Below are 13462 nucleotides of genomic sequence, written 5' to 3'. Positions count from 1 at the left end.
ACACATTCACGCTTTACACACTCGCCACGCTTTACACACTCGCCACGCTTTACACACTCGCCACGCTTTACACACTCGCCACGCTTTACACACTCGTCACGCTTTACACACTCGCCACGCTTTACACACTCGCCACGCTTTACACACTCGCCACGCTTTACACGCTCATCACGGTTTACACACGCGTCACGCTTTACACACTCTTTACACTACACACTCGCCACGATTTACACCCATCACGCTTTACACACGTTCATGCTTTACACACACGTCACGCTGTACACATCGGTCACGCTTTACACACTCGTCGCGCTTTACACACAGCAGCTCAGCGTGTTCATGACCGTCAGTCGCACCGCGCTCACTTCTGCTCAACTGAAGCAGTTACTGCAGAACCCCCCCGCAGGTGTGTGTGTGTGTGTGGGCCCACGCTTTACACACTCGCCACGCTTTACACACGCTTTACACACGCTTTACACACCCATCACGGTTTACACCCGTCACGCTTTACACACATTCACGCTTTACACACTCGTCGCGCTTTACACACAGCAGCTCAGCGTGTTCATGACCGTCAGTCGCACCGCGCTCACTTCTGCTCAACTGAAGCAGTTACTGCAGAACCCCCCCGCAGGTGTGTGTGTGTGTGTGGGCCCACGCTTTACACACTCGCCACGCTTTACACACGCTTTACACACGCTTTACACACCCATCACGGTTTACACCCGTCACGCTTTACACACATTCACGCTTTACACACTCGTCACGCTTTACACACATTCACGCTTTACACACTCGCCACGCTTTACACACATTCACGCTTTACACACTCGCCACGCTTTACACACGCTTTACACACGCTTTACACACGCTTTACACACGCTTTACACACCCATCACGGTTTACACCCGTCACGCTTTCCACACATTCACGCTTTACACACTCGTCACGCTTTACACACTCTTTACACTACACACTCGCCGCGATTTACACCCATCACGCTTTATACACGTTCATGCTTTACACACACGTCACGCTGTACACATCGGTCACGCTTTACACACTCGTCGCGCTTTACACACAGCAGCTCAGCGTGTTCATGACCGTCAGTCGCACCGCGCTCACTTCTGCTCAACTGAAGCAGTTACTGCAGTCGTGTGTGTGTGTGTGGGCCCACGCTTTACACACTCGCCACGCTTTACACACGCTTTACACACGCTTTACACACGCTTTACACACGCTTTACACACGCTTTACACACGCTTTACACACCCATCACGGTTTACACCCGTCACGCTTTACACACATTCACGCTTTACACACTCGCCACGCTTTACACACTCTTTACGCTTAACACACGTGTCACGCTTTACACACTCTTTACGCTTAACACACGTGTCACGCTTTACACACGTCACGCTTTACACACTCTTTATGCTTTAGTCACGCTTTACACACTCTTTACGCTTTACAAACTCGCCACGCTTTACACACACGTCACGCTTTACACACTCTTAATGCCTTACTCACGCTTTACACACTCTTTATGCTTTAGTCACGCTTTACACACTCTTTACGCTTTACACACTCTTTACGCTTTACACACTCGCCACGGTTTACACACACGTCACGCTTTACACACTCTTAATGCCTTACTCACACTTTACACACTCTTTACGCTTTACACACACGCCACGCTTTACACACTCTTTATGCGTTACTCACGCTTCACACACCGTCACGCTTTACACACACGTCACACTTTACACACACATCCTGTGTCACGCTTTACACACATTCACGCTTTACACACGTTCACGCTTTACACATGCGTATGCTGCTGAGGACTGCGGCTGACCACGTGTGTGTGTGTGACTGAGTGCTCCTGAGGACCGCGCGCGTGTGTGTGTGCGCGCGTGTGTGTGTGCGCGTGTGTGTGTGTGCGCGTGTGTGTGTGTGCGCGTGTGTGTGTGTGTGCGCGTGTGTGTGTGTGCGCGTGTGTGTGTGTGTGTGTGCGTGTGTGCGTGTGTGCGTGTGTGTGTGTGTGTGTGTGTGTGTGAGTGAGTGCTGCTGAGGACTGTGTGTGTGTGTGTGCGCGCTGCTGACCACGTGTGTGTGTGTATGCAGGGGTGGACCCCATCATCTGGGAACAGGCCAAAGTGGACAATCCAGACCCAGAGAAGTGCGTCTCCTTACTGGCTCTTCATTGTGATCGTGTGACCTCATCAGCCGCTGGTGTGATCGTGTGATCATGTGACCTCATCAGTGTGTGATTTCCCGCTCAGGTTGATTCCAGTGCCGATGGTGGGCTTCAGAGAACTCCTGCGCCGACTGAAGATCCAGGACCAGATGAGCAAACAGCACCAGACGCGAGTGGACGTGAGTTAGCCAATGCGTCACATGACTGACTCTCTGCTGATGCGTCACACTAGGGCTGTCAAATAAAAATTAGAATTTCGAATACTTGTTGAATTTTAAAAAAAAAACTGCACATTCGAAAATGCAAAAAACGTGCATTTGAATTTTTGGTGTCAGAGGAGCGAGACATGATGATGACGTCACTGATGTTTTTGCGGTGGGGGCTACGTTGCTAATCTGAAAAATGGTGGGAAAAGGCTCTTCCTGCTGACGTTGGAAACAAAAATCGTATAACGACACACTTGACCCAACCATCGGTCAGAGCTGAGTGCGAGTGTGTGTGTGTGTGTGTGATTCATTAGCTGAAACACTGTCAATAGAAAGGGCTCAGCACTCGCTCAGACCAAGTTGAGCGTCTGGTGTTTTTGATGATCAATATGTAGATGTGGAGAGTAGAAGTGTTTCTGAATGCTAGTTTGCTGTCGTGTGTTCATGTAGTTCATTACACTGTGTGTTGAAGTGTGTTTTCTCAGGTTACTGATGCAGTAACAGTTTTATGCACTATTGCAACCTCATTTACTTGCATGCACATTAGGGTAAATTATATTTTATTTAGGATTTTTTTTTGTGAAAAGTTAATGCACTTTAAAAAGTGAATTTCATTTCAATAAAAGATCTGATGTCTGATTTATATTTGCTCGCTTGCGCCCTCTTGTGGGCACAGGAGACAATACAGCACTGTTTCCTCTAACATGAAGTATTGCTTTTAGAATTCAAATATAATTCAAATTTTACTAATATTTAAGAAAGAAATTTGCATTAGCTTTTCAGCCATTTTGACAGTCCTACGTCACACGACCATCTCTCTCTGCTGTTTCAGATCATTTCTAATGACATCAGCGAACTGCAGAGGAATCAGGCCACGACCGCCGCCAAAATCACCCAGTACAAACGCAAGCTCATGGACCTCTCGCACAGAGTCCTGCAGGTACACACACACACACACACACACACACACACACACACACACACACGCTCATGGACCTCTCGCACAGAGTCCTGCAGGTGCGCACACACACACACACACACACACACACACACACACACGCTCATGGACCTCTCGCACAGAGTCCTGCAGGTGCGCACACACACACACACACACACTCACACACACACGCTCATGGACCTCTCGCTCAGAGTCCTGCAGGTGCGTACACACTCACACACACACACACACACACACACACGCTCATGGACCTCTCGCTCAGAGTCCTGCAGGTACACACACACTCACACACACACGCTCATGGACCTCTCGCACAGAGTCCTGCAGGTGCGCACACACTCACACACACACACACACACACACACACACACACACACACACACACACGCTCATGGACCTCTCGCTCAGAGTCCTGCAGGTGCGCACACACACACACACACACACACACACACACACACACACACACGCTCATGGACCTCTCGCACAGAGTCCTGCAGGTGCGCACACACACACACACACACACACACACACACACACACGCTCATGGACCTCTCGCACAGAGTCCTGCAGGTGCGCACACACACACACACACACACACACACACACACACACACACTCACACACACACGCTCATGGACCTCTCGCACAGAGTCCTGCAGGTGCGCACACACACACACACACACACACACTCACACACACACGCTCATGGACCTCTCGCACAGAGTCCTGCAGGTGCACACACACACACACACACACACACACACACACACACTCACACACACACGCTCATGGACCTCTCGCACAGAGTCCTGCAGGTGCGCACACACACACACACACACACACACACACACACACACACACACACACGCTCATGGACCTCTCGCACAGAGTCCTGCAGGTGCGCACACACACACACACACACACACACACACACACTCACACACACACGCTCATGGACCTCTCGCACAGAGTCCTGCAGGTACACACACACACGCTCATGGACCTCTCGCACAGAATCCTGCAGGTGCGCACACACACGCACACACACACACACACACACACACTCACACACACACGCTCATGGACCTCTCGCACAGAGTCCTGCAGGTGAACCGACAAGAATAAATCCCAAAGCAGAAATAAAATCTACTCTCCTCGATCTAATCATAACAAACTCAGTTCATAAATATACCTCAACTGCCGTATTTTGTAATGACGTCAGTGACCATTGTGCAGTCGCTTGTGTAAGAAATACAAAAATCCCCAAGGTAAAACCGCGCATCATCCTAAAAAGACATTTTAAAAGTTTTGAACAACAGGCTTTTCTGCATGATCTGTATCATAGTGAACTTAGCAGGGTGTCTTTGTTTTCGGATGCTGAAATGGCATGGGATTTTTTTCATTCAAATTTCAGCTCCATTGTAAATAAACACGTACCAATCAAAAAGTTTAGGATCAGTGGTAAGGACAACCATTGGTTCTCAGACAGTCTATCAGAGCTAATCTGTTTGAGAAATAAATTGTGGGCACAAGCTAGATTCTCCAACTCTTCTGCTGATTGGACTGCATTTAGAACTGTAAGAAACAAGTGTACTTTGATGATTAGAAAGTCCAAATCTGAGTTTTATTTGAAGTCAATCACAGATACCTTAAACAACCCTTCAAAGTTTTGGAAATCAGTTAAATCTTTGTCGGGTGCACGTGTGACCTCACACCTCCCTGAACAGATTCTCATTGGTTCAGATGAAATAAAAGACAAAGCAGTCATAGTCAATCAGTTTAATAAACACTTTATTCAGGCTGGACTCATATTTAATCAAACCGTAAATAAATCTGTCCCATGTCCTGCCATGTCAGCATCTGAAAATGTAAATGTAAATGGGGAATTCTTTCATTTTAAACCGATTTCAGTGTCAGAAGTTCATAAAGCCCTCAGAGACATTGATCACAAAAAGTCAGCAGGTACAGATAATCTGGATCCCTTTCTGTTAAAAGTGGCAGCTGATATTATTGCTGAGCCCATAGCACATATTTTTAATTTGAGTCTTCTTTCCAACTCCATTCCCAAAAGTTGGAAAGCAGCCTATGTCCTCCCTTTACATAAAGGTGGAGACCCATCAGAATTGAATAATTACCGTCCAATATCAAAACTCTCTGTTCTGTCAAAGATCTTGGAATCATTTGTGAATGTACAGTTAAAACAGTATTTAGCTGACAACAACATTTTAAATAATTTTCAGTCAGGGTTCAGAAGTGGCCATAGCACTATTACTGCTGCTACTTTAGTGACAAATGATATTATTGGGGCCTTAGATAAGAAGCAACACTCTGCTGCATTATTTATTGATCTTTCTAAGGCATTTGATTCAGTTGATCATGGATTGTTATTGACTAAACTACGTTCAGTTGGTTTAAGTGAGAAGGCTGTTGCATGGTTTCAAAATTATTTTGTAGATCGTACTCAATGTGTTTATGCTGAAGGTTATAAATCTGACTTTCTTGAGATAACTAAAGGTGTCCCTCAAGGATCAATCTTAGGACACATTCTGTTTTCAATTTTTATAAATGATTTGGATAGAGATGTTCAAGCCAAATTACATTTATACGCTGATGATACAGTGGTCTATACTCAGGCTTCCACCATTTCTGTAGCAGTGCAGGAACTTCAGACTGCATTTCAGGCATTGCAAAACACATTACTGAGTCTAAAACTGGTTTTAAATACACAGAAAACAAAGTTTATGGTTTTCTCAAAAGCTCGAGCACAGATACTTGACAACTGTGGCCTCTTGTCCTTGGATGGGAAATCAATTGAGAGAGTGTCTTCATACAAGTACTTGGGGATATGGATAGATGATAAGCTCACCTTCAATGAACACATTATTGTTTTAGTCAAGAAACTTAAAGTCAAGCTCGGCTTTTATTTTAGAAACAAATCTTGTTTTACTTTTAGTGCTAAGAAGAAACTTGTGGAAGCTACTTTTCTGTCTGTAATTGATTATGGAGATATATTGTACATGCATGCTGCATCTTCCATCTTGCGTCATGTTGATTCAGTTTACCATGCATCACTACGATTTATAACAAATACAAAGTCCCTTACCCATCACTGCATTCTTTATGATTTAGTTGGTTGGACATCACTTAAAATTCGTAGACAACAGCACTGGTATATCTTTATTTATAAAGCTATACTTGGCAAACTTCCACTGTACCTCTGTAACCTCCTCTCTGTCTGCTCTGGTACTTATCAGCTACGCTCTTCAAAGTGGTTGCTTTTTAACGTGCCACGAGTTACAACCGAATTGGGAAGAACTGCTTTCTCTTATTTAGCACCTTGGGGGTGGAATAATCTACAAAAAGAGCTAAGGCTAGACACCCTTATGTCCATTAATGAATTTAAAACTACTGTAAAGAGTACTGTGATGGAGACATGTTCTTGTTTTTCTTAGGAGTCTCATTGTGTTCTTTTTGTACTTCTTTTATCATGAAAATGTAATTTGGTGTTTGTTGTGTGTGTATTTGTTGTGATTTGGCTGCTACCTTGGCCAGGTCTCTCTTGTAAAAGAGATTCTGAATCTCAATGGGACCTCCTGGTTAAATAAAGGTATAATAATAAAATACACACACACACATGCTCACTCACACACACACACACACACACACTCATTGACCTCTCGCACAGAGTCCTGCAGGTATACACACACACACATGCTCACTCACACACACACACACACTCATTGACCTCTCGCACAGAGTCCTGCAGGTATACACACACACACATGCTCACTCACACACACACACACACACACACTCATTGACCTCTCGCACAGAGTCCTGCAGGTACACACACACATGCTCACTCACACACACACACACACACACACACTCATTGACCTCTCGCACAGAGTCCTGCAGGTATACACACACACACATGCTCACTCACACACACACACACACACACACACTCATTGACCTCTCGCACAGAGTCCTGCAGGTATACACACACACACATGCTCACTCACACACACACACACACACACTCTCATGGACCTCTCGCACAGAGTCCTGCAGTTATACACACACACACATGCTCACTCACACACACACACACACACACACACACACACACACTCATTGACCTCTCGCACAGAGTCCTGCAGGTGCGCACACACTCACACACACACACACACACACACACACACACACACACACGCTCATGGACCTCTCGCTCAGAGTCCTGCAGGTGCGCACACACACACACACACACACACACACACGCTCATGGACCTCTCGCACAGAGTCCTGCAGGTGCGCACACACACACACACACACACACACGCTCATGGACCTCTCGCACAGAGTCCTGCAGGTGCGCACACACACACACACACACACACACACACACACACACACTCACACACACACGCTCATGGACCTCTCGCACAGAGTCCTGCAGGTGCACACACACACACACACACACACACACACACACTCACACACACACGCTCATGGACCTCTCGCACAAAGTCCTGCAGGTGCGCACACACACACACACACACACACACACACACACGCTCATGGACCTCTCGCACAGAGTCCTGCAGGTGCGCACACACACACACACACACACACACACACACACACACACACACACTCACACACACACGCTCATGGACCTCTCGCACAGAGTCCTGCAGGTGCGCACACACACGCACACACACACACACACACACACACACTCACACACACACGCTCATGGACCTCTCGCACAGAGTCCTGCAGGTGCGCACACACATGCTCACTCACACACACACACACACACTCATTGACCTCTCGCACAGAGTCCTGCAGGTACACACACACATGCTCACTCACACACACACACACACACAAACACTCATTGACCTCTCGCACAGACTCCTGCAGGTATACACACACACACATGCTCACTCACACACACACACACACACACTCATTGACCTCTCGCACAGAGTCCTGCAGGTATACACACACACACATGCTCACACACACACACTCATTGACCTCTCGCACAGAGTCCTGCAGGTACACACACACACGCTCATGGACCTCTCACACAGAGTCCTGCAGGTGCGCACACACACACACACACTCACACACACACGCTCATGGACCTCTCGCTCAGAGTCCTGCAGGTACACACACACATGCTCACTCACACACACACACACACACACTCTCATGGACCTCTCGCACAGAGTCCTGCAGTTATACACACACACACATGCTCACTCACACACACACACACACACACACACACACACACACACACACTCATTGACCTCTCGCACAGAGTCCTGCAGGTCAACACACACACACATGCTCACTCACACACACACACAAACACTCATTGACCTCTCGCACAGAGTCCTGCAGGTATACACACACACACATGCTCACTCACACACACACACACACACTCATTGACCTCTCGCACAGAGTCCTGCAGGTATACACACACACACATGCTCACTCACTCACACACACACACACACACTCATTGACCTCTCGCACAGAGTCCTGCAGGTGCACATACACTTTCACACAAACAGCCCTCTCGCTTGTGTTTCAGGTGCTGATTAAACAGGAAGTGCAGAGGAAGAGCGGTTACGCCATTCAGCTCGATGAGGAACATCTGAGAGTTCAGCTGGAAACCATCCAATCAGAGCTCAATGCTCCCACACAGTTCAAGGTGCGAACATCAGCACCACACACACACACACACACACACACGAGTGTCTCATCACGTGACTCGTGTAGTGAAACCTGTTGAACACACACAAAAGCGTCTTGTCACGTGACTCGTGTAGTGAGACCTGTTGAACACACACACACGAGCGTCTCGTCACGTGACTCGTGTAGTGAAGCCTGTTGAACACACGCAAGTGTCTCGTCACGTAACTAGTGTAGTGAAGCCTGTTGAACACACACACACAAACGAGTGTCTCATTACGTGACTCGTGTAGTGAAACCTTATGAGACACACACACACGAGTGTCTCGTCACGTGACTCGTGTAGTGAAACCTGTTGAACACACACAAGAGTGTCTCGTCACGTGACTCGTGTAGTGAAACCTGTTGAACACACACAAGAGTGTCTCGTCACGTGACTCGTGTAGTGAAGCCTGTTGAACACACACACGAGTGTCTCGTCACGTGACTCGTGTAGTGAAGCCTGTTGAACACACACACGAGTGTCTCGTCACGTGACTCGTGTAGTGAAACCTGTTGAACACACACACACACGAGTGTCTCATCACGTGACTCGTGTAGTTAAACCTGTTGAACACACACACGAGTGTCTCGTCACGTGACTCGTGTAGTTAAACCTGTTGAACACACACACACAAGAGTGTCTCGTCACGTGACTCGTGTAGTGAAACCTGTTGAACACACACACACAAGAGTGTCTCGTCACGTGACTCGTGTAGTGAAACCTGTTGAACACACACACGAGTGTCTCGTCACGTGACTCGTGTAGTTAAACCTGTTGAACACACACACGAATGTCTCGTCACGTAACTCGTGTAGTGAAGCCTGTTGAACACACACACGAGTGTCTCGTCACGTGACTCGTGTAGTGAAGCCTGTTGAACACACACACACGAGTGTCTCTTCACGTGACTCGTGTAGTGAAACCTGTTGAAAACACACACGAGTGTCTCGTCACGTGACTCGTGTAGTGAAACCTGTTGAACACACACACGAGTGTCTCGTCACGTGACTCGTGTAGTTAAACCTGTTGAACACACACAAGAGCGTCTCGTCACGTGACTCGTGTAGTGAAACCTGTTGAACACACACACGAATGTCTCGTCACGTAACTCGTGTAGTGAAGCCTGTTGAACACACACACGAGTGTCTCGTCACGTGACTCGTGTAGTTAAACCTGTTGAACACACACACACGAGTGTCTCGTCACGTGATTAGTGTAGTGAAACCTGTTGAACACACACACACACGAATGTCTCGTCACGTAACTCGTGTAGTGAAGCCTGTTGAACACACACACGAGTGTCTCGTCACGTGACTCGTGTAGTGAAGCCTGTTGAACACACACACACGAATGTCTCGTCACGTAACTCGTGTAGTGAAACCTGTTGAAAACACACACGAGCGTCTCGTCACGTGACTCGTGTAGTGAAACCTGTTGAACACACACACGAGCGTCTCGTCACGTGACTCGTGTAGTTAAACCTGTTGAACACACACACACAAGCGTCTTGTCATGTGACTCGTGTAGTTAAACCTGTTGAACACACACACGAGTGTCTCGTCACGTAACTCGTGTAGTGAAACCTGTTGAACACACACACAAGTGTCTCGTCACGTGACTCGTGTAGTAAAACCTGTTGAACACACACACACACGAGTGTCTCTTCACGTAACTCGTGTAGTGAAGCCTGTTGAACACACACACACGAGTGTCTCGTCACGTAACTCGTGTAGTGAAGCCTGTTGAACACACACACACGAGTGTCTCGTCACGTAACTCGTGTAGTGAAGCCTGTTGAACACACACACGAGTGTCTCGTCACGTAACTCGTGTAGTGAAGCCTGTTGAACACACACACGAGTGTCTCGTCACGTGACTCGTGTAGTGAAGCCTGTTGAACACACACACACGAGTGTCTCTTCACGTGACTCGTGTAGTTAAACCTGTTGAACACACACACGAATGTCTCGTCACGTAACTCGTGTAGTGAAACCTGTTGAACACACACACGAGTGTCTCGTCACGTGACTCGTGTAGTGAAACCTGTTGAACACACACACACGAGTGTCTCGTCACGTAACTCGTGTAGTGAAACCTGTTGAACACACACACACGAGTGTCTCTTCACGTGACTCGTGTAGTTAAACCTGTTGAACACACACACGAATGTCTCGTCACGTAACTCGTGTAGTTAAACCTGTTGAACACACACACGAGTGTCTCGTCACGTAACTCGTGTAGTGAAACCTGTTGAACACACACACAAGTGTCTCGTCACGTGACTCGTGTAGTTAAACCTGTTGAACACACACACACGAGCGTCTTGTCATGTGACTCGTGTAGTTAGCCTGTTGAACACACACACGAGTGTCTCGTCACGTAACTCGTGTAGTGAAACCTGTTGAACACACACACAAGTGTCTCGTCACGTGACTCGTGTAGTGAAACCTGTTGAACACACACACACGAGTGTCTCTTCACGTGACTCGTGTAGTTAAACCTGTTGAACACACACACACGAGCGTCTTGTCATGTGACTCGTGTAGTTAAACCTGTTGAACACACACACGAGTGTCTCGTCACGTGACTCGTGTAGTGAAACCTGTTGAACACACACACACGAGTGTCTCTTCACGTGACTCGTGTAGTTAAACCTGTTGAACACACACACACGAGTGTCTCGTCACGTAACTCGTGTACTTAAACCTGTTGAACACACACACACGAGTGTCTCTTCACGTGACTCGTGTAGTTAAACCTGTTGAACACACACACACGAGCGTCTTGTCATGTGACTCGTGTAGTTAAACCTGTTGAACACACACACACGAGTGTCTCGTCACGTGACTCGTGTAGTGAAACCTGTTGAACACACACACACGAGTGTCTCTTCACGTGACTCGTGTAGTTAAACCTGTTGAACACACACACACGAGTGTCTCGTCACGTGACTCGTGTAGTGAAACCTGTTGAACACACACACACGAGTGTCTCGTCACGTAACTCGTGTAGTTAAACCTGTTGAACACACACACACGAGCGTCTTGTCATGTGACTCGTGTAGTTAAACCTGTTGAACACACACACACGAGCGTCTTGTCATGTGACTCGTGTAGTTAAACCTGTTGAACACACACACGAGTGTCTCGTCACGTAACTCGTGTACTTAAACCTGTTGAACACACACACGAGTGTCTCGTCACGTGACTCGTGTAGTGAAACCTGTTGAACACACACACACGAGCGTCTCGTCACGTGACTCGTGTAGTGAAACCTGTTGAACACACAAGCGTCTTGTCATGTGACTCGTGTAGTTAAACCTGTTGAACACACACACGAGTGTCTCGTCACGTAACTCGTGTACTGAAACCTGTTGAACACACACACAAGTGTCTCCTCACGTGACTCGTGTAGTGAAACCTGTTGAAAACACACACACGAGTGTCTCGTCACGTGACTCGTGTAGTTAAACCTGTTGAACACACACACACAAGTGTCTCGTCACGTAACTCGTGTAGTGAAACCTGTTGAACACACACACACGAGTGTCTCATCACGTGACTCGTGTAGTGAAACCTGTTGAACACACACACACGAGTGTCTCGTCACGTGACTCGTGTAGTTAAACCTGTTGAACACACACACACAAGTGTCTCGTCACGTAACTCGTGTAGTGAAACCTGTTGAACACACACACGAATGTCTCGTCACGTAACTCGTGTAGTGAAGCCTGTTGAACACACACACGAGTGTCTCGTCACGTGACTCGTGTAGTGAAGCCTGTTGAACACACACACACGAGTGTCTCTTCACGTGACTCGTGTAGTTAAACCTGTTGAACACACACACACGAGTGTCTCGTCACGTGATTAGTGTAGTGAAACCTGTTGAACACACACACACACGAATGTCTCGTCACGTAACTCGTGTAGTGAAGCCTGTTGAACACACACACGAGTGTCTCGTCACGTGACTCGTGTAGTGAAGCCTGTTGAACACACACACACGAATGTCTCGTCACGTAACTCGTGTAGTGAAACCTGTTGAAAACACACACGAGCGTCTCGTCACGTGACTCGTGTAGTGAAACCTGTTGAACACACACACGAGCGTCTCGTCACGTGACTCGTGTAGTTAAACCTGTTGAACACACACACACAAGCGTCTTGTCATGTGACTCGTGTAGTTAAACCTGTTGAACACGCACACGAGTGTCTCGTCACGTAACTCGTGTAGTGAAACCTGTTGAACACACACACAAGTGTCTCGTCACGTGACTCGTGTAGTAAAACCTGTTGAACACACACACACACGAGTGTCTCTTCACGTGACTCGTGTAG

The 13462-nt window shown here is 47.5% G+C and overlaps 1 protein-coding gene across 2 annotated transcripts in view; it reads left to right on the top strand.

Annotated features, from left to right (window-relative positions):
- The window catches only part of nup54 (nucleoporin 54), a 58386-nt gene that overhangs the window by 26452 nt on the left and 18472 nt on the right, over window positions 1-13462 (top strand). For both annotated transcript variants that reach the window (XM_077240509.1, XM_077240510.1), the window contains 4 exons: window positions 2128-2182; window positions 2286-2379; window positions 3239-3346; window positions 8979-9098. In XM_077240509.1, the coding sequence (XP_077096624.1) occupies window positions 2128-2182; window positions 2286-2379; window positions 3239-3346; window positions 8979-9098 (377 nt within the window). The remainder of the gene's footprint in view (window positions 1-2127; window positions 2183-2285; window positions 2380-3238; window positions 3347-8978; window positions 9099-13462) is intronic.

Source organism: Siphateles boraxobius, unplaced genomic scaffold, assembly GCF_051911475.1.
Source record: "Siphateles boraxobius isolate OS27281-9 unplaced genomic scaffold, OSU_SipBor_1 235, whole genome shotgun sequence".
Classification (NCBI taxonomy): Eukaryota; Metazoa; Chordata; class Actinopteri; order Cypriniformes; family Leuciscidae; genus Siphateles; species Siphateles boraxobius.
Note: the sequence above shows the minus strand (reverse complement) of the source record. Positions and strands in the feature narration are given on the sequence as shown.